Source organism: Pelobates fuscus, chromosome 3 (genome assembly GCF_036172605.1).
Source record: "Pelobates fuscus isolate aPelFus1 chromosome 3, aPelFus1.pri, whole genome shotgun sequence".
Classification (NCBI taxonomy): Eukaryota; Metazoa; Chordata; class Amphibia; order Anura; family Pelobatidae; genus Pelobates; species Pelobates fuscus.
The window spans coordinates 197,166,689-197,190,518 of NC_086319.1; the positions used below are offsets into that span (position 1 = coordinate 197,166,689).

The 23,830-nt window shown below is 42.1% G+C and overlaps 1 protein-coding gene across 3 annotated transcripts in view; it reads right to left on the reverse strand.

Moving 5' to 3' along the window:
* The window catches only part of SYNPO (synaptopodin), a 91,011-nt gene that overhangs the window by 41,648 nt on the left and 25,533 nt on the right, over positions 1-23,830 (reverse strand). For all 3 annotated transcript variants that reach the window (XM_063447880.1, XM_063447879.1, XM_063447881.1), the window contains exon 2: positions 19,213-20,193. In XM_063447880.1, coding sequence (XP_063303950.1) covers positions 19,213-19,678 — 466 coding nt within the window. In that variant the 5' untranslated portion in view covers positions 19,679-20,193. The remainder of the gene's footprint in view (positions 1-19,212; positions 20,194-23,830) is intronic.

A 23,830-nucleotide genomic window follows, 5' to 3' on the forward strand; every position in this document is an offset into this window, starting at 1 on the left:
GCTCCAATTGAAGTTCAGGAGGAACGAAAAGTCTGGAAACCGGAGTCAGTCTAGGTGCCAGATGCTGCAAGTTCCTTATCTGATCAAGTAGCGGGGAATGAACTTTGAGAGTAGTGTTAGCGATAATGTTACACTTGGGTACTATAGAGGACAAAACCGGCTCAGATACGGCAGCAGGTTCATATTGGCGAGATAAGGCGTCGGCTTTAGAATTCTTAGAACCTGGCCTATATGTGAGTACGTAGTTGAAGTGAGTGAGAAATATGGACCAACGAACCTGTCTAGATGATAGTCGTTTAGCCTCCCCAATATAGGATAAGTTTTTATGATCCGTCAAAATAGTAACAGGATGCAAAGTACCCTCCAATAAATGTCTCCACTCCTTCAAGGCCATTATAACCGCTAGTAGTTCCCTGTCACCAATGTCATATCTGCTTTCAGTACCGGACAATTTTTTGGAAAAGTATCCACAAGGATGTAATGGTTTATCTACACCCAACCTTTGGGACAGAACAGCACCTATACCTGTCTCAGAAGCGTCTACTTCGAGTAGGAAAGGTAGAGTAGTATCAGGGTGAACTAAAATTGGTGCGGAAGCAAACAGCTCTTTGAGTGTCTCAAAAGCCCGAAGAGCTTCAGTAGACCAATTCTTAGTCTCAGCCCCTTGTTTGGTCATGTTAGTGATGGGAGCAATGATAGAGGAGTATCCCTTAATGAAACGTCTGTAGTAATTAGAGAAACCAATGAATCTCTGGATAGCCTTGAGACCCTGAGGTAAAGGCCAGTCTAATATGGATTGGAGTTTCTCCGGATCCATTTCAAACCCTTCCCCAGAAATCACATAACCAAGAAATGTAGTTTGGGATTGGTCAAAGCTGCATTTCTCTAGTTTGCAGTACAAGCCATGCTGAAGAAGTTTGTGTAAAACCCTCCTGACTTGCCTGTGGTGAGTCTCAATATCCCTGGAATGTATAAGAATATCATCAAGGTATACAATTACACAGTCATCTTGAAACTCCCTAAGAACCTCATTAATAAGGTCCTGAAATACTGCCGGAGCATTGCAGAGACCAAAAGGCATTACAGTATACTCATAGTGCCCATATCGAGTATTGAATGCAGTTTTCCACTCGTCACCGTCGTGGATTCTCACCAAATTATAAGCACCTCTAAGGTCTAACTTAGTGAAAATTTTAGAACTTTTTAATCGGTCAAAAAGCTCGGTGATCAAGGGAATCGGATAAACATTTCTGATGGTTATCTTGTTAAGACCTCGGTAGTCAATGCAAGGTCTTAAAGAACCATCCTTCTTTTTAACAAAAAAGAATCCAGCCCCAGCAGGAGAGGAGGATCTTCTAATGAACCCCTTGTCTAGGTTTTCACGAATATACTCTTCTAGAACTAAGTTTTCATTCGTGGACAAAGGATATACATGACCCCTGGGGGGCATGGTACCAGAAAGTAAATTAATTTTGCAATCAAAAGGCCTATGTGGTGGTAAGGTATCAGCCTTTCTTTTGTCAAATACTGCCTTTAAATCTTGATACAAGGACGGTATCTGTACTTTGGTAGAGTCAGTAGCGTTATTAAGTGGGTTGACACTACAAAGAGGTGACACTTTCTTTAAACAACTCTCTTGACAATTCTGGCCCCAAGAAACTATTTCCCCTGATCTCCAATCTATAACGGGGTTATGTTTCTTAAGCCAGGAGTATCCCAGGACTATGGGAACAGAAGGGGATGAAATGAGTAGTAGGGATATTTCCTCCTTGTGTAGAATACCAATAGTTAAGTAAAGAGGTGTGGTCTCCCGGGAAATCACAGGCTCAACTAAAGGTCTACCATCAATGGCTTCAACAGCCAAGGGTGTCTTCCTTAACTGGGATGGGATAGTGTGTTTGGTGAGAAACTTTTGGTCGATAAAACTCTCAGCAGCGCCGGAGTCTATCAATGCCATAGTTTCTAAAGTTCCCTTCTCCCAAGTTAAAGAGACCGGTAATAGGAGTCTATGTTCTTTGTAGTTATGAGTAGAGGACAAAATCGAAACACCCAAGGTCTGTCCTCTAGAGAAACTTAGGTGCGAGCGTTTCCCGGACGGCTGGGACAGCTCAAACGTACATGACCTCTGAACCCACAATACATACACAGTCCCTCTCTTCTCCTGTACTGTCTCTCCTCCTCTGAGAGACGAGTAAGGCCTAACTGCATAGGTTCTGAAACCTGTGGATCTTTGGTTTCAGCAACTTGAAATGATGGTACTAGTCTAGAGAAAGATTTAGCGGTTCTATCTCGAGTATTCTGTCTCTCCCTTAGGCGTTCGTCAATACGAGAGATAAAGGAAATTAAGTCCTCCAGATTCTCGGGAAGTTCTCTTGTAGCTACCTCATCAAGTATTACATCAGATAATCCATTTAAGAATACGTCTATATAGGCCTGTTCATTCCATTTTACCTCTGCCGCCAAAGACCTGAACTCTAGTGCATAATCCACAAGTGTTTGGTTGTCTTGTCTAAGGCGCAACAGTAATCTGGCTGCATTGGCCTTCCTGCCAGGAGGGTCAAAAGTTCTTTTAAAAGCAGCTACAAAGGAATTATAGTTATAGACTAATGGATTATCATTCTCCCACAACGGATTCGCCCATCTCAGAGCTTTCTCAATGAGTAAGGTAATAATAAATCCCACCTTTGCCCTATCAGTAGGGTATGAACGGGGCTGTAGCTCGAAATGAATACTGATCTGGTTCAAAAAGCCACGACACCTCTCAGGGGAACCAGCATAACGTACAGGTGGGGTAACTCGGGAAGAAGCACCTACAGTAGCTACCTCTAACCCTGAACCCACAGAAGAAGCAGAAGTGTTACGCCTCTCCTCAGGTGGATTAATAGGGCGAGACAGCAGCGCCTGTAGTGCCAGAGCCATCTGATCCATCCTATGATCCATGGCGTCAAACCTAGGATCAGGAGAACCAAGCTGACAATTTGTACCTGCAGGATCCATGGCCCTGTCGTAATGTCAGGATCGGGTCAGGGATCCAACACGCAGAGTACAAAGAGTAGCTGATACGTATACCGGTCCTTAGAATGGCCGGACTAACGTATAACTACAATAGAATGGTCAGAGACAAGCCGAGGTCGAGGATAACAGAGGACAGGTAAGCGAGAGACAAGCCGGGTCAAGGATAACAGAAAGGCAGGAGAGTAAACAACAAAGCCGGGTCAGAACCAAAAGACAAGTGAATAATAAAGCACTGTGTGACTAGGCGGACTAGAACCACGACAGGGCAATGAGTGAATGAGAGAACCATCGTTAAGTATCCTGGCTAGGGAGAGGGGACACGCCTCCGGCGAGTCCTGATTCGTCTCCCGAGATTTGAGTGGCAGGATGTTTCGGGTTAGCGTCATGACGTCTACCTCCGGTCCTTCTGTTATAAAAGGAAGTGACTCCCTCGCGGCCGGCGTTAGCAAGACCGAGTGAACCGCGGGAGACCGAGGAGACATGGCGTCCGGACGGATAACCTTCTAAGTCTCTACCTCTCTCAAAGGTAGAGACTCCAGGTACCCTGACAGTAATGACATTTTGGAGTAGATTTCAAGGGTTCTGAGTCTACAATGTTATTTAGAGAGGGGGAATAAGGTTAGGGGGTGTTTAAGCGTAGGGGTTTTTGCAGTTAGGGTAACAAGGGGTTTAGGGTTAAGAGAACCTTAGGGTTGGGTTATCTACATTTAATGTTGCGTAATCCCAATGATTTTAGGATAGTTGCTGTCATAAACGCTGCCACAATCATTTAATGCAGTGACATAGAGATAGAGAGTCTCTGTAATTACTGTGATCATTTTAAATTCAATATGTACATGTTGACTATTTTAATGTGAATTTCCCCAACCAACCAGCATTGTTTTTGTTCACGATCAGTAAATACATCACATTATTCATAGGATACTAGAATATGACTCTAGACTGGCAGGCTCTGTTAGTAATTAGACTGACCATAAACCCTTTATAAATATGCCCATGCTGCATTGTGTGTGCCAGGTGAAGTCAGTCAGGGATCACAAATTGCTGAGTAAGCAGAACGCTGGCTGTCCTTTTCACACTAGCCCGGCTCCCCCCAGCATATTTTCCACACCCTTAGAGGTCAGCCATTAATGCCAAGAGATGATGACTGGGATAGTATATAGGAGTAAATTTATCTCACTAACTAGCCTGTGAGGAGGTGACATTGCAGCACACGGTGCAGGTGACATTCGAATGCAAGTAAAATACTAAATAAAACATAAACACAGTGAAATGTCCATAAATATTCTATCATTAGACTACTATGCATATCACGTTTGCTAAAAAAATAAAAAAAATTATTTATTAATTAAAATTAATAAAACAACTCAAAGTGAAAATTCTAACTTTAAAGGGACACTATAGTCACCTGAACAACTTCAGCTTAATGAGGTTGTTTAGGTGAGTGCTACAGCTACCCGGAGCCTTTTTCTTGTAAGCACTGTATTTTCTGAGAAAATGCAGTGTTTACATTGTAAGCTTGGAACACCTCTTGTTGCAGTCAATCAGACGGCCACCAGAGGGACTTCCGAGTTCAGAGGCCCTAAAAAGGCCTCTCGTCCGATGCATTCTGGGTGAATGCATCAGACGGGCTATCAGCACACAAAGCACTGTGAACGCGCTTTGTGTGCTGACAGCCTGTCAGCACTGCTGTGGGCGTGGCTTCAGCTGACAGCTGAAGCCCGAACCCACAGGGATGCTGTCTGGCCACAATAGTGGTTGAAGGGAGGGGGGGGACGGACCTACTCTCCTCCCCCCCCCCCCCCGGCCCCCACCCCTGAGCGGCGGGTGGGGGCCCTAAAATGATCAGTAAGGGGGGGGACCTACTGTCCCCCCCCCCCGGCCCCCACCCCTGAGCGGCGGGTGGGGGCCCTAAAATTATCAATAAGGGGGGGGGACCTATTGTCCCCCCCCCGGCCCCCACCCCTGAGCGGTGGGTGGGGGCCCTAAATACAAAGGGGGGGGGACCCTAGTTAACCCTCCCCCCCCCAAAAAAAATATCTCCCTACCTACCCCCCTCACCCTAAAAATAATGAGGGGGGACCATTAACTAAAAACCTGTAAAAAAATGAGATAAAATCAACTTACCATTCGATGTTTTCTTTCTTCTAAAATCTTCTTTCTTCAGCCCCAAAAAAGGCCAAATAAAAATCCATAATAACCGACGCAATAAAAAAAAAAAAAAAAAAACCCGAGCGCAAAAAAAAATAATCCATCTTCACCCATGGAGGGCTCCGCGCAGACTGAGCTCCGCAGGGCGGGGGAAGGCTTATAAAGCCTTGCCCCGCCCTGCAATTAGGCTAAGAACACTCTGATTGGTGGGTTTAAGCCAATCAGAGTGCTCTTTGTCATTTTACAAGCGTGGGAAAGTTCTTTGGAATTTTCCCACGCTTGTAAAATGACACAGAGCAATGTGATTGGATGGCTTGAAATCCATCCAATCACAGTGCTCTTTGTCATTTTACAAGCGTGGGAAAGTTCTTTGGAATTTTCCCACGCTTGTAAAATGACACAGAGCACTGTGATTGGATGGATTTCAAGCCATCCAATCACATTGCTCTGTGTCATTTTACAAGCGTGGGAAAATTCCAAAGAACTTTCCCACGCTTGTAAAATGACAAAGAGCACTGTGATTGGATGGCTTGAAATCCATCCAATCACAGTGCTCTGTGTCATTTTACAAGCGTGGGAAAATTCCAAAGAACTTTCCCACGCTTGTAAAATGACACAGAGCACGGTGATTGGATGGATTTCAAGCCATCCAATCACAGTGCTCTTTGTCATTTTACAAGCGTGGGAAAGTTCTTTGGAATTTTCCCACGCTTGTAAAATGACACAGAGCACTGTGATTGGATGGCTTGAAATCCATCCAATCACAGTGCTCTGTGTCATTTTACAAGCGTGGGAAAATTCCAAAGAACTTTCCCACGCTTGTAAAATGACAAAGAGCACTCTGATTGGCTTAAACCCACCAATCAGAGTGTTCTTAGCCTAATTGCAGGGCGGGGCAAGGCTTTATAAGCCTTCCCCCGCCCTGCGGAGCTCAGTCTGCGCGGAGCCCTCCATGGGTGAAGATGGATTATTTTTTTTTGCGCTCGGTTTTTTTTTTTTTTTTTTAATTGCGTCGGTTATTATGGATTTTTATTTGGCCTTTTTTGGGGCTGAAGAAAGAAGATTTTAGAAGAAAGAAAACATCGAATGGTAAGTTGATTTTATCTCATTTTTTTACAGGTTTTTAGTTAATGGTCCCCCCTCATTATTTTTAGGGTGAGGGGGGTAGGTAGGGAGATATTTTTTTTTGGGGGGGGAGGGTTAACTAGGGTCCCCCCCCCCTTTGTATTTAGGGCCCCCACCCACCGCTCAGGGGTGGGGGCCGGGGGGGGGACAATAGGTCCCCCCCCCTTATTGATAATTTTAGGGCCCCCACCCGCCGCTCAGGGGTGGGGGCCGGGGGGGGGGACAGTAGGTCCCCCCCCCTTATTGATAATTTTAGGGCCCCCACCCGCCGCTCAGGGGTGGGGGCCGGGGGACAGTAGGTCCCCCCCCCTTATTGATAATTTTAGGGCCCCCACCCGCCGCTCAGGGGTGGGGGCCGGGGGGGGGGGACAGTAGGTCCCCCCCCCCTTATTTATAATTTTAGGGCCCCCACCCGCCGCACAGGGGTGGGGGCCGGGGGGGGGACAGTAGGTCCCCCCCCTTATTGATCATTTTAGGGCCCCCACCCGCCGCTCAGGGGTGGGGGCCGGGGGGGGGGACAGTAGGTCCCCCCCCTTATTGATCATTTTAGGGCCCCCACCCGCCGCACAGGGGTGGGGGCCGGGGGGGGACAGTAGGTCCCCCCCCTTACTGATCATTTTAGGGCCCCCACCCGCCGCTCAGGGGTGGGGGCCGGGGGGGGGGCAGTAGGTCCCCCCCCTCATTGATAATTGTAGGGCCCCCACCCGCCGCTCAGGGGTGGGGGCCGGGGGGGGACAGTAGGTCCCCCCCCTTACTGATCATTTTAGGGCCCCCACCCGCCGCTCAGGGGTGGGGGCCGGGGGGGGGCAGTAGGTCCCCCCCCTCATTGATAATTGTAGGGCCCCCACCCGCCGCTCAGGGGTGGGGGCCGGGGGGGGGGGACAGTAGGTCCCCCCCTCATTGATAATTTTAGGGCCCCCACCCGCCGCACAGGGGTGGGGGCCGGGGGGGGACAGTAGGTCCCCCCCTCATTGATAATTTTAGGGCCCCCACCCGCCGCACAGGGGTGGGGGCCGGGGGGGGGACAGTAGGTCCCCCCCCTCATTGATAATTTTAGGGCCCCCACCCGCCGCACAGGGCGGGTGGGGGCCCTAAATTATTATTGATAATTTTAGAAAGCGAGCTGAGCTGTCAGTCAGACAGCTCAGCTCGCGAACGCGCATTCCGCGCACATGCGCGGTAAAGCGCTCAGGTTCTTCATAGGGCGGCATTCAATGCCGCTCTATGAAGAACGCGATTGGTCCAGCGCGAAGCCGTCCCATTGGGCCCCGCGATTTCGTCATTTTGACGAAAAAGGGGGCGCGGCCTAGCGGGGAGCTCGGCGCTGGAACGGAGGTAAGTTTTTAATATAAAAACACCGATTTTTTTTTTTTAATGAATGAAAGTTCATATAAAAGCAAGAAGGAAGGCTGGGGGACCTGTCTTTCTTGCTTTTATATGGTGACTATAGAGTCCCTTTAATACGAAATTTAAAATATGCCGTGTCCGTGACATTTTCTAAAATGTTAATAGAATATATTTTAAGCAGCTTTATAATGAAATAATCGTATCTATAAAAACTAGCTTGTTGACACTATTTTAAATGTTGCTTCAACTGCAGGCAAATGCCATTTCTGTCAGTTTCGAACTCATCGAGTATTGTTACATAATGACTTGGTTACTAAAGAGTGAACTGTGATATAAAATCAGGCTAAAATAGCCGAGCAGTGGCTATAGTTAAATTGGGAAATTTCTTTCCAACTCCACTATTGTGACCTACATTTTTCAAATCAGTATTCCAATGGCAAACCCAAAACATTCCATGTAACTGTAACAAGTCTATATGGCCAGTCGCAGTCTAGGTCCGTAGAACATGATACTGCATGGCAAAATCATTAGGCATTCGGCAACTGAAGTAGTATGCGGACAGGAACATGCATCCACAGTGCAGCCTGGTGTTATGATGAACTTTAAAGGTGAAATCCCATTTATAACTGAATCTGTGCAGAAGGATTCACACCATGATTACAACTCATATCTGTTAGGGGGAGGACAATGTCAGCACAGAGAGATACACAGAGGGAGTTATTATATATTATCAATCACTTCACACTTTGTTCTATGGGTTTTTGATGTACACAGTTCCTCTACAGCTGTTTACAACAACCATCAAGTTTGATGAAATTTGTGAAGCGGGGATAGTAATATATTAGGCCGCCATCTGTAATAGAACTACAATTCCCAAGAAGCCTTGCCAAACATATGCTGTGTTCTAGGCTTTCAAATTTTTTTTAGAAGTTGTGATTTTATAACAAAAAGGGATTGTGCCTATGTGACAAACATAAAGGGATACCCACTATAGCATGTGCAACTTCTCTGTGCCTCCAGTAATTCCAAGCCAAACCCTCTAATGAATTCCAAATGGGCTTAACCTACTACAGGCAGCTGAGGCTGGTAAAGAGGGGTGAAGGATCACAGATTGACCCACTCCTGGCACTCTCACCACCTAACCCAAGATTCTCAGAGGCCTGGGCTCTCTGCAGCCCAGAAGCACCAGCTGCTGTTTTGCCTCTAAGAACTATTCCCAGTTTCCATCGCCTGAGACACATACACAGACTGGTATCATTTTACCAGAGCATCAACGAGCCAGAAAGCAGCATTCCTATTAACAATACTAAAGCAAAAACACATGAGAAAACAGAAGTGCATGCAAAAAATAGTCATATTTTCTCAGAAATACAGATAGAAACAGAAGCATTCAACCAAGCTAAGAGCTAAGCAATCTGTCAATTCACAGATGCTATTGGACTACAACCATACCATTCCTAACCTGCCGCCAAAAGCTGCTTGATGATGATGATGAAACCTTTAGATGAAGGGCAACTTGAAGGCAGGTGTAGGAAAAACACTGACCTAGACAGTAACACAGAGCTATAAAAAGACATTGACTTGCACACTAAACAGTGACACTGTGATAAGCTGACAACTGGCAACAATTCCAAATCAGATGACTTGGAGATAACTATGTTGTCTTAAATTGTGAAATGCAGTGGTCACCACCACCACAAACAACCACCAACCACCACCACAACAAAATGAGCAAAACTTGCATTTTCCGATTTGGTTTTATTCGGCCAACATGACCCTCCTGAGATATACTCTATTACATAATTAATTTTAAAGTCACTAGCCCCTTTCCCCTCCCCACTCCAGCCTCTGCTTCTGAATAATATATGATCATTATAGAGCAGCATAACACTGTAATAAGAGTAGATCAGGCTTGTAGAGAAAGACAATAAACAGTACAGACAGAGACAGATACTGACACAAGAAGGCTTGGGGTGGCACAAGATACAAATAACTGGAACTAGAAGAAATATGGTCATAGAATAGACACAAATGCAATTTATAAACAAAGTCTGCACATCATGATCAATGACCCATGTTTACATCTCATACACCTTACATTTCCTCATCTGTGATTAACTTAAAGAGCTTTTCTGGAGATTAAATTGTGTGTGAGGACTAGGCAGTGTTACAGAGAGATGAGGCTGAACTAAGCAACAGTTGCATTGAAACAGGAAGACAATAGAACTCTATAATGGATACATAGTAAGGTGTGATATAGAGAAACAGATGAACCCCCTTCTAAGCTGTTTCATAGAGCCCATACAATACATGACTTTCCATATATCTAGGAGCTCTGAGAGTGTTGCATTGGAGTTAAAGCTCTGTACAGTTATTATGCCTTGGACCTGTAAAACTTGCCATCGTAGCAGGATGTTTCAGATCTCCCAAACATTATAATAACAGCAAACATAAACAGCAAATACTTATAAAAAACATAACAGAAATGTACTGTGTAATAATAAATTATGTTACACTGAGAGAAAAGATACTTTGTGAAAAAAATGTAAAACGCTCTTACGTGTCTTTTTTTACTAAACTGAGTAAAACTAATTGATGTCTGTCAGTCAGTCTGCCTGTCGTTATCAGCTGTATGTTTTTTTTTCTCTCTCTCTCTCTCTCCAGTAACCAACAGATGTAGGACACCAGCAAGTCATTCCATATCTGTGGGCTCTCCTGGCACATACAGGGTTAAAGGCAATGCCCCCCCCCCCCCCCCTCCCCCTGCCATCACTTAGAGTCCTGCCTCACCCCCCTGTAGCAATAAGTAGCGCACTGTCTGCCTCACCTCTCAGCGCTGTGTGATCCCAGCTGCCTGCAGTCGGTGTGCACTGCTACAGCCAGACTCTGTTCATTTAACAGCATTCCCCTCCTCTGCTCAGAGCAGGCGGATTGGATGTCCCACAGCAGCCCTGCAACTGGCTGTGTCTGTCAAAACATCCCTCTCCCTCCACGCTGACTAAGGGGGGGCCTACTGACTCACCCAGGCAGTCTCTTATTCTAGGCTCTCTCTCTCATTTATCTGGGGGTCCTTGTCATCTCTCTCTCTGTCTTCCCACTGGATTATCTTTTCTTTCAATTCCATTTCTCTTCAGTGTGTGTAATAACATTCCTTTCTGTTCCATTTTTATAGTTTCACAGTAAGGTTGAAAAACTCCCAAAGTTTTTTTTTTTCAACTTTTTATCAGAATAAAAAAGTCCTCTTTGTTCCCAAAAGTGGTTATCTTTCCCAATAACTCACTAGTCATTGTTAATCTATTTATATGTCCCCACTATATTTTTTGAAAGCAATATGTAGGCACTGTATATATAATAAGAACCTTTGCTATCTCCAATGCACCCCCTGCCTGTAACACAGTTTTCCCTCTCTCCACTAACTCACTGAGCTCTCTGCAGGTTGTACATTTCCCAAGGTCCTGGTGCCTTCTATGTGAGATACTAGTGCAGGGGTAGGCAGTCATCGGCACACCAGATGTTGTGGACAAAATTTTTCTTGATGCTTTGCCAGCATTATAGCTGTAAGCGAATTATGGGAAATGTAGTTCACAACATCTGGAGTGTCAATGGTGGCCAACTCCTGTACTAGTGTAATTTGCTGACCCCTATCTCAACTTCCACGTCTATGCTGTGGCACGCATAAGTACACCTTCTGCTACCAGACTTTAAGAACAGAGAATGTCAGTCTCATTTGTATGGGTATTGTTCCTAAGCCTGACGTGCTGGCACTGTACATGGTACAAGATGCCAGGATCCTGTTACAGAGATATCAGTTTAAAAGATATGGTCAATTACGATTGATTATTATGTATGCCTTGCGTAGCATTGCGCAGCTAACCTTTATTACATAACATTTATTACACCTCACCGCACTTTTACTACATCAGGATATCTCATTGACACATTGGGATGATGGACACAGCACCATCACAGCCCACTGCGCTGGTTGCGTTATTACACCTCAGCTCACAGACAAATCACCAGTGCACATCTATCTACATGAGTGGCTCATAATTTTTTGGCAGGGACCCAAATTACATGCATTACACTTGCTCAGTGACCCATTCTTCAATTGTAAAATAAAATGCACAAAGCAGAAATTACGCAAAGACCTTTTCAGTGTCCAGAGGGTCTCCGCTGCATTTATAAAAAGGCAATGCTGCTCTGGTAAATCATTTATTATTGAAGATGCTTAGGGCATGAGACATATATTTATGTTCCAACTAGTTAGAACAAACTACAATTATACCAGGTTTAAAGGTAGACTGTAGTCACAAGAACAAGTACAGCTTAATGTAGTTGTTCTGGTATCTTTAGCCTGACCCTGCAGGTATTTTAATATAAACACTGCCTTTCAGAAAAAAAGGCAAAAATGTGTTTACATTACTGCCTAGGGACACCTCCAGTGGCAGTCAATCAGATGGCCACTAGAGGTGGTTCCTGGGTAAACACTGATGTTCAGTGTCTCTATGTTGAACTTTCCCCATAGAGGTAAACTGATTCAATGCAACTCTATGAGGAAATGATGATTGCCGCAGCGCAAGGTTTGGCAGCGCATGCCTTATTTGCACCCAATGATTTCCTATGGAAAAGTATTAGATTGCCCAAGATTGTCAATTATGATGATCTCAGCCAAGGGGGCGGAGCATCGGCAAATCCAAAAACGGTGAACCCGCATGGTGCCGGAATTAAAATAAGTCAAATAAGTTTTAACTCTATTTAAGAGGGGCAGGCCACCTAAAATGTTTTCTAAACACTATAGGGTCAGGAACAGGAATATACATTTGTTCCTTTAAGAATCACTGATCTATGGCAAAAGTGACTAGACTAACTTGTGACTAGACCAACCCAGACTTACTTATCCTTTAACAGGTTATTCATGAAAGTCAGAAGTGACAGAAATGAAAAATGAATTCAAAGTGAATTTTAAATTTTAGGGACTCCATAGGCACCCAGACCACTTTATCTCAATGAGAATGCCAATATTTACATTGCAGGGTTTAAATGCCTGAAGTGCCTTGCGGGGAGGGGGGAACCTGAACAATGACAAGGACACTATAGCATTATGAATACACATTAGTGTTCCTTTAAGAGAGAAATCACTGAACTGGAAATATTCTTCAAGTCAGCAGTGCTTCTAGTTCAGCTACTTTGACCTTACATTTAAAATTCACATTGCATTCATGACAATTCTCACTTTAGTGAATAACCTTGTTAATGTCATGGTGTCATGGACCAATATGATGTAGTTAGTATTTGCTTTGCAACCCATTTTTAACTTGGAAACTTATCTCAGTGACACTATTCTACTGGAAAATAATCTTAGTGACACATTCTCTAATTGGAAAATGATATCAGTGACAGATTCTTCAAGTGTAATATGATTAACATAAAATCAATTCTGGAAAATACCTTAAAGGGACACTATAGTCACCAGAACAACTACAGCTTAATGTAGTTGTTCTGCATCTACTCCCTGTCCCTGCAGGAATGTTCATGTAATGCTGCCTTTCCATAGAAAAAGCAGTGTTTACATTGCTGCCTAGGAACACCTCTAAAGGCAGTCACTCAGACGGAGTTGATGTGCAATACCTTCTAAATGCTTTCCTATGGTAAAGCATTGGATTGGCTGAGATTATCAACTCTAGCGGAGGCGGAGTGTGTGCGGGGCCAGTGCCAGTGGACCTGTGCGGAGCTGGACAAAAGTTCTAGCCTTATTTAATAAACAACATATAGTGGCCATGAATACCAATCAAAGGTTGCCTCTTTTTACAGAGGAGTGTGTATAACAAAAGTGCTCAAAAAAGTCAGAAAGTGATTTACAGGCAGCTCAATACACTGGTGTGGAAATATCCTCTATTCCACTGAATAAATTTAGTAGATATTGGTGCGGTGTAAGTGACAAGGACCTACACCTATAAGTGGAGCGCTCAAACACAGATAAATCTTACCAAAACGTAGTCTCATTCAATGGTAAAATATGGGGTACATGTCAAAGTAAAATACAGAAAATACAATATAGTGTAGATGGTACTGAAAAATGGCTTCACAGTGATTATAATGATATCGTGCTGAATATTACACTCACATTTCAAGGAGCCTGTATATAGAAAACACTGGCTCCGTAACATATAGTGGCCAATTGTAAAGACTTAATTAATATAATCTCACATAATCCCAACCGCTGAGTATCCAGTAAAAATTCATAAGGACCAATTTTGGGAACCTAACCTGTAACTGTTTCATCATTACTTTTCATGTCCCAAAACTTCAACTTCTCTCCCCAACAATTCCATATTACTATGTATTTTATATTTGTATTTATATAATAAAATGTCTGCTACTTTTTTATTATGCCACATTCGGCATTGGCTTGTATTCCAACATTTGTCAATATGTTATAAAGAGTCACTCAGTGGCAATGTTCATCAAATAATTAGCCACCAGTGTTGCTGTGACAGGATTTTCACAGCAATATTTAATGTATAAAACATGTAGGTACCTTTTCACAAACATGAAAATGGCACTAGAGTATAAAGATCACAAAATACAGTAACAATTACTAAAATAAAATAAAGTTATATTACTTTTATATATAACAACCTGTGCAAAATTATCAGTTACATCAACCAGATGACTTTAAATAAACAGTCTAGGCACCCTAACCACTACAGTTTATCCCATGGCAAAATATTTTAAAAAACACTGTGGTGTCAGTTATTCCTGACACTATAGCAGGGGTCCTCAAACTCCGGCCCCCCAGATGTTGCTGAACTACAACTCCCATGATTATTTGAATTACATAGATAGCCAGAGAATCATGGGAGCTGTAGTTCCGCAACATCTGGGGGTCCGGAGTTTGAGGACCCCTGCACTATAGTGTAAAAATCACTCTTTAGATGCCTTACCTTTTAAATTGTATTTTACTCACCTTTTTGGCTATTTAGACCTATAGTGTCAGAAATACATATTTGTAATGTTTCTTTAAAGCAATTTTTGGTGATTAATGGGAAATTGATCTTTTTTTTAGATAATCTTGTACTTTACTTAGGAGCAGCGGGACACAATGCAGATTGTGGATTTTATAACTATTGCAACATTGGATGACTCTGTAGTAAGCATTTAAAGAAAGAACTGACACATGTTGCTCTGGGTTTCATTGAAAATCCGATTAGCTAATACTTGGTGGGTGAATTTATTCTTACACATAACCAGCATACATTCTATTTTTTTGTTTCATTTTTTTGTTTGTTTTTGTTTTCAGAATATATTCCATTCAACAAAATAATCGTTATCAATATAGAATTTTTTTTTGTCTACCTATTGTGGAGCAACAGGTGTTTGGCAATGTATCATGGGAGATGTAGCAGCACAATTAGTTGATAACTACCTTTTGACTATACTCATGAATGCCAAGCTTCACAATACAGCATAACCCTCCAGCATTCAATAAGTTAATTATGCTTCTCCAGACTATAATATAATGTAGGTGTACATTTGTCTGAAGCTGGAAAGAATGAATTTCAGTTATGCAGTCAGTGCCAAAACATTACATATCTGTGTTTATCTTAAAAATTCCATTTTAACTGTAGAGTGATTACCTGAGTAATTATCTAAAAAAAAAAATCCCTTTGCTGCCTAGTCATGTGAATAGCTGGAGTTACGTGAGTCAAACTGAAAAAAAAGACAAATTATAAAGCCGTCAAGGAAAATCAAGGGGGAATTATATAAAGCAGATTGGAATGTGAGATGGGATGCAAGGTGCCAAGGTGAGGACATTTTATGTATGTCTCAGAATAACTAAAATGTGCTATTTCAACGTCTTGAGATTAATTGTGGTATTTACAGAATTTTTTTTATTTTTTTTTTGGACCTGTTTATGGTTTCTAAAAAAATAAAAAATATTAAAAAAAGATGACATAATTACCATGCAGGGTTTTGACACATTATTCTACTTGTAAGTTCAGAATAATTTAAAACATTTTGTGATGCACCCACATTTCCGCAATGCTTTACAAGCAGTAAAAAAGTATGAAACATAAAACATATTTATGTTATTCAGTTCAAAAGGTGTTGAATACCCTGCCGATGAGAATATAACTCACAGTGAGTGAACTTTTGTTCTATGTGTCCAGGTTTAATAGAGGGTGTCTTATTATTAGGCACCTGGTTGTAGAATAATTAAGACTGGGCTCAGGAGAGATGGGAACATTTAGTTTTATCTCAAAATCCAGTGGGGATTTCCATTTTTGGGCACAGCCAGACAGGGCGTATGTAGAGCTACACTCTGTATCCTTGGGCAATGTACTAAGGGCTTGTTTCCAAACTTGTCACTAAGCTTTACCAGCAGATGCTAGTGTTATCAAGTAGCAGTTGTTTGCCAAATAGTAAATTTCACATTTAGTGACAAGGAATTAATGGCTGCAGCTACTGTTAATGGCTCGCTTGGGGTATATTGGGAGCCAATAACTGCTACTTACTGGCTGGTTTCCAGGAGATACCCAATTCCCTAAGCCCTTTTGTAGAAGGTTTTAAGGGACCATATGGGCCAAGGAAACTGAGCGTCTTCTGGGCTCTGTTATGCCACAATAATTACAGCTGCCCAAGAGACATCTCCCAGGACCAAATTTATTACCCTTAACCCACTGCATATGGGGTAAAGGATGGGGTCAAATACGTTTCTCTGTATTAATTTGATTAATTAATTTGTTAAGTGAATGATAAAAATAAATAAGTAATATTTCCCTGTGCTGTTCACTGCTGCAGAGGAGACATAGGATTGCACAGAGCATTGTCCTGCATTCTCTCGTGTGGTAATGCTATGCTAAGTTAGTGTTGCAATCAGGGCCGGCCTTAGGCATTTGGGCGCCCTGTGCAAAAAATCTTCACAGCGCCCCCCCTTCCCGTCCCCCCCTCCCCCACTCCTTACCCCTTCCCACACACCCTGTCACACACACACGCAGACAGTCACACACACACACGCGCAGACAGTCACACACACACACGCGCAGATAGTCACACACACACACGCGCAGACAGTCACACACACACGCGCAGACAGTCACACACACACGCGCAGACAGTCTCACACACACACACACACACAGCCAGACAGCCACACACACACTCACTAACAGACACAGACACACACTAACAGACACACACTAACAGACACAGACACACACTAACATACACACTAACAGACACACACTAACAGACACACACTAACATACACACACTAACATACACACACTAACATACACACACACACTAACATACACACACACACTAACATACACACACACACACACTAACATACACACACACACACACACTAACAGACACACACTAACATACACTAACAGACACACACTAACATACACTAACAGACACACACACTCACCCACATTAACACATTTTTTAACATTTATTTAGACCCCCCCCCAGCCTCCTTACCTTTGGGAATGCTGGGGGGGGGGGGTTCTTCCTCCCTGGTGGTCCAGTGGCTGCTGGGCGGTCGGGCGGCGCTGGCGGCTGGCGAGGGAGCACTTCCTCTGAGCTGTATGCTCAGCTCCCTCGCGCGCCGCAGAGTGAGGCTGGGAGCCGGAATATGACGTCATATTCCGGCTCCCAGCCTCACTCTGCGGCGCGCGAGGGAGCTGAGCATACAGCTCAGAGGAAGTGCTCCCTCGCCAGCCGCCCGCCAGCGCCGCCCGACCGCCCAGCAGCCAGGCATGTCTGTTAGCCGCAAGGCTAACAAGACATTTGCCTTGGGCATTTGGGGGCGGCTTTTTTTGCCGCCCCCTGGAAAATGCCGCCCAAGGCAAATGTCTTGTTAGCATTGCGGCTAACAGACATGCCATGTGAGCTATGTGGCCGCAGGGCGCCCCCTGCACCATGGCGCCCTGTGCGGCCGCACAGCTCGCACACCCCTAAGGCCGGCCCTGGTTGCAATCACTATCATTTGGGGTATACATTACTAAACGTAGGCCATAAGGTTAGAAATCTGTTGGTAATGATGGCAGATATTTAGAGAAAAAGTTAGAGATGAACTCAAGTGTTTTAGCAATGGTGATCAAACTACAGGAGCTGCATGGAGATTAGCCACACAATGCCAACTGACAGAGATTAATCTCAGTTGTTGGCATTTAGGGCAGGATTAGTCAAAATGTGACCCTCTTGTGACGTCAAAGTGATCATAATACATATGATGGAAGGGGAATGAACCATGTAATGTATCAACAGCTGGGCATAGTGTCTGCCATGGCTTAAAATTGAAGTAGCAAGGAACACACATATCTAGCTGCAAAGGTTACTCTACTTATATGTTACTATTCTCCTGTTTTATCTGTTACTTGTTCTATGTTTACCCTTTTCCTTGGTTGGTTTATTCATTGACATAACCTCCAATGCCCTTGATAATACAGCAGGACCACACTAGGAATGATAAGATAGATCTGTGATCATATTTCTTTTTTATGTTAGACCACCATAACTTCACCCTTATTTTCTTCTTGTACATCATGATGCAAAAGAGTAGACAATTTATTATTAACGCATTAGAAGTGGGTTCAGAAAACTAGAACACTAGAATTTGTCAACCCTGTATTAAAGGTCAATATTTTCAAGGGTCTCAAATTTATTTATTTTTAATTCTTCCAAGGAATGTCTATATTTAGCCGATGATATGTGTACTGATATATTTCTATGACTTTTATATATTTTTTTGACTATGTAATAGGCATTAAATCCAGCTGAATCCCTTGAGCTTAAATCTTTTTTTCTTTTACTTCTCTATTTAATGAGAAAAGTGTGTTGGAGTTTTATTTATCTCAATACAAATCAGTTTGCATGCAGTATAGCATTCAAAGCTGCTTCTATGTAGGCTACATCTGTGCTCCAGGTGTAGAAAAAGACATGCTTCAAATATCCGTCGAAATATTTTTAATATCAGCAGACATTGTTTTATTTTGTATATATAGATGCAAATATACATATAAAATATATGAAATATGTATGTGCATATACAACCTTTTAATAAACTAACATAATAACCACGGAATTTGCAATTGACCATCAAGAAGACCAAAGACAAACATTATCACACATGAGCTTGTTTGTTATAAGTGAGAGGCACATTAGCCAACCTGGGTTACAAATGAGCCTGTCTATGCATTTTCAATTCCTTCTTTATGATTAATATATTAAATTTGGTAGAATTATGTCAGTACCACCAATGTATTCTTGACCAGGACTTGAACCTGGGTATCCTGGTTCTCGAGCAGTGACCCACTGTAACCCACCAATAAATACATATATACATATACACAAAGTCACATTCATGCATAGACACATTTACAAACACAATCACATAAACTTGGTCATACATAGACACATTCAATCACATACAAACACAGTCAAATACATACCTGTTGACCTTAAATATCCTCTTAATTGGACTAAACTGGATATTAATGCATGGATGTATGGAGAAATATAATGTAATGGAAAAGATTTGAGTGGGAACAATGAACTTACATGCCTTCCTAGATTGATAAATGGAAGATTGCCCTTTGGTGCTTGATAGATGTTTTAGGTCCAAGCTGAGGTCATCTCCTATTTTTTCTTGAACCAAAATCGTATTAGATATCTTTGGAGATTCATCAGTTGACCCTGCCAAACTTGATATTTCTCCATCATTGGTTACCAATTTCCCATTTGTTGGTTCCTCTGATTTATCGTCTTCAACTACTGTCCAACTGGAAGTTACAATTTCAAAGTCTTCATTACATTTGTTCTCCTTTGCGATTTCGCTGGTTATCATTTTTTCACCAAGACCTGAACTCTCATCTTGGGCTTCATAATTATTTATCCAGGGTTCATGTCCAGCTTTTCCATTCTTCTCTGAATCTACAAAATCACAAGACCGTCCATGTGACAACACAGGATCGCCTAACGAGGTCTGTGAAGTTAGACTGGAGTTCAGCATCATGCCCACTTCCATGTTACCTCCTGTACAGATCAAAATCTTTCTACAAGATTTGAACTAGTATTATATATTTTCATAATCTTTTAACTTTTCGTTGAAAACCAAACTATCCACCTAACTTATGTTTGGTATTTAATGTTCTTTGACTGTAAAATAACCAAATGCTATTATTGATGAGTTGCGGGACTTTTTTTTTCTATATATATATATATATATGTATCTAGCATCTGACATAACTACTTCATTTTTTCCATTTTTGAAAAGGAAGACACTTGGCTATTTTAATATATTACTCACTGTATTTTCATAAAAAAATTGTTTCCTTATGTTTTTTTTTTTTCTCGACACAGATGGAAAGGAAAGGGATTGTGGGAATTTTAAAAGGCAGTTCTCCAAAAGAAACACGTTCCAAGCCCATTCAAATACAGGTTTGTCACTAGATCACAACTGCTCCTGTTTCTAATACTGCAATATCTGCCTTGCCAATGTGCAATCCTTCCTCTTCCTTTGGAGTTTTCCTGTTCTGTTTCCTAAAACAAAATAAAACAGATTAAAAACTAGAAATGGGAACAGGTAGGACATCATATCATATTATATCAGACACAAAATTATGATGAACATCTTCCAAACTCATGGGTAAAACTGCACAGAAAGATCACTAGAGTCCAGGTGTGAGGTATAGGAAAACTGGAAATCTGTCATGTTTTTTGTTATTTGAAATACAATATTACACATATCACAGCCTCTGTGTGTATTATTATTATTAATGTAATACATCTAAGTAAATACCTCTTTTCAGTGTCTCTCCTAGCTTATCCTTGCTATGTGATAATAGTCATCTCAAATTTCTCTTTGGTCAGAGACTATAATGCATGAACACTTTTATTTTATACCATAAAATAAATATCAGTTTCCTTTAAGAGATGCTGATTGAAGATCTTACCACCATCATACCGGGAGAATTAAATGCATATTTATATAGAGGAGGAAATCATATAAGCTCTGGATTTAAACGTTATCACAAAATAATCTGAATAAAACCTACTAAGTGCCCCTGCCTGTCATCTTTTATCTTGATTTACATAACAGTTTTTCTTCTTAAGCTTTTTGGATATTTTTGTGGGCTATGGAAGCTTTGCAAAAGAATGTATATACAATATTTTTTTTTTCTTAAGACCAAATAAAAAAAAAAAATCAAAGAGTTTTTACAATTTAAACCCCTTCTGCATTGGCCCATGTGATGCTTATTCAATGCTTGAGGGTTTAAGCCGTACTTACATAGTGCATATTCAGCAAAGCAACGTAACAGGCCCGAAACCTGTTTACCAAAGGCTGCCATCTGGCTCAAGTTTACTATAACTCGTCCTGCCAGATCTGGTTTTAAAATTAGGTTGGCAGATTTCAATGTATACACACGATAAACAATCGTTTCAACATAAAGAAAGTCTACATGGCACGTATTCAACATGAAGTCATTTTACTGCTCTGTGGGACCCCGTTCTACATCAGTTCAAATTGAAAGGAAATTAGCCAGATTCCACGCCAGACAGGTTTGATAAAATAGGTGTCTGTTTATGGTTGGCACAATCACTACTAAATATGGAAAAGGTTTTATACTTTCACAGACTGGTTGTCTTATAAACTGTATGAATTAAAGTAGCAGTTATGTTTTTCTTTGTTTTACTCTCATTATACCCCTTGTATGTTAATGATTATACACCCCTATTAGTTGATTTCGTTACTATATATTTATTATCTTTTCTTCCTTAAAAAAACAGCTCTGTTCATATCTTACTAACACATAGATGCATTAAATATAATAGTTATGCTTATATTTACAGAAAAACTATTATCACAGCAGAAAATTGCTATTATTATTAGGGTTTAACCATGTGAGGCATTATAGTCATATTAACTTATGATCCTTCTGATTTACAAAACAAAACAATATGCTTTTAATCGAACTTAATAAATGAGAATAATTATTCTCCTTGTGAAAACAATTTCTGCTATGCTACATTTAGCTAAGGAAAAAATTCTCCCCACCCTGCCTTTCTCTTTCTCAACCACACATAGATCATGCCTTTCCTCCCCTTCAGACTTTCTCCCCAGCTACTGAACAAGAGGTGGCTGCGCTTCTCCGTTCCTCACGCCCCACCACTTGCCCACTCGATCCTATCCCATCTCACCGTATCAGATCTCTCTCCCCTTGTCTTGCACCTTCCTTAACACACATCTTCAACTGCTCTCTCTCTCTTCTGGCGTTGTCCCAGCTGACCTTAAACATGACACTCTAGTACCTATCCTGAAAAAAAATCTCTTGACCTGTCCTCCCCCTCTAACTATTGTCCCATATACCTGCTCCCTTTCTCCTCAATGCTGGAAAGACTTGTTTTTACTCGTATCTCTCACTTCCTCAATTCCAACTCTCTTCTTGACCCTCTTCAATCTGGCTTCCGCCCTCTCCACTCTACTGAGACTGCTCTTATCAAAGTTACTAACGACCTAATTGCAGCTAAATCCAAAGGCGACTACTCCATACTAATTCTTCTTGACCTCTCTGCTGCCTTTGACACAGTTGATCCTGCTCTCCTTCTTCACACTCTTCAATCTCGCGGTCTCTGTGACTCTGTCCTCTCGTTGTTTTCCTCTTATCTCTCCCAACGCTCATTCAGCATCTCCTTTTCTAATGATACCTCCTCCCCTCGTCCTGTCTCGGTTGGGGTCCCCCAAGGCTCTGTCCTTGGTCTCCTTCTAGTTTCTCTTTATACTGCCTCTCTTAGCAAACTTATTACCTCTTTTGGATTCCACTACCACCTGTATGCTGATGACACCCAGATATATCTCTCCTCCCTGGACCTCTCCCCTGCCGTCCTGCAACGTGTCACTGCTTGCCTTTCTTCCATCTCTGACTGGATGTCCTCCCGCTTTCTGAAACTCAATCTCTCTAAAACTGAGCTCCTTGTCTTTCATCCTCCTAATACTGCTCTTCCTCTCTCGCTCTCCCTTCAAATTAGTGGTATCGACATAAGTCCATCCTTGCAAGCGTGCTGTCTTGGAGTAATTTTTTACTCTGGCCTGACATCCAGTATGTTGCCAAATCCTGTGGAAAACATAGCTCACATCGGCCCCTTTCTTATGCAAGATGCTACCAATGATCTTGTCCATGCTCTAGTAATTATTGAAACCTCTCCTAATTGGTCTTCACAAAAGCCGTATTTCCCCGCTACAGTCTGTAATGATTGCTTCAAAGTGCTAACCCATACCTATAAAGCACTGAACAATTCTAGCCCCTCTATTATCTCTTCACAGATCCATAGGTATGCCCCTTCTCGGTCTCTCCGCTCTGCCCGTGACCTTCTCCTCTGCGCTGCTTGCACAAACTCGCGCTTGCAGGACTTCTTGCGAGCGGCTCCCTTCCTATGGAATAGCCTGCCTACCGCCATCAGACTCTCCCCTAGTCATTTAAGAAGTGCCTTAAAACTCATCTCTTTAGAAAGGCTTATAGCCTCCTAGAGTAACCTCTACCTTACATACTTGCTCTCTCCTAAAGGGCAGCACTCTACTCTCTCTTCCAGCTCTGCTTCACTCCCACCATTTGATTGCTATTTCCTGTCCTATTGTGTTTTACACCCCACCTCCTATAGACTGTAAGCTCGTTTGTGCAGGGTCCTCTTCAACCTATTGTTCCTGTAGGTGTTCTTGTAATTGTCCTACTTATAGTTAAATCCTCCCTCTCATAATATTGTAAAGCGCTACGGAATCTGTTGGCGCTATATAAATGTCAATAATAATAACAATAATAATAATAACAATAATAATAATAATAAGAAGAAGAAGTTACAGTGACCTCAAAGAAATACATGTAATTGATGTAGGTCTTGAAATATATGTTTTATTATTCTTACGTCACTTCATTTCCATAACATGAGAGACATACTTTGTGAAATCCCCTATTTAAACAGATGGCAAATTGTGTTTCTAACACCCTTGGGATATTTCTGCATCTTTACAGTATTTTCTTTTTAAGCTTTTCACATTGAATATAAAATAAATGCAGCAATCAATTTTTAAATAATTATTCACAGGGAATTTCCAAAGGATTTCAGCAACCTTTTAACCCTTTCATCCCGCAAGTGAATTGTGCAATTAGACACCTGCACTTGA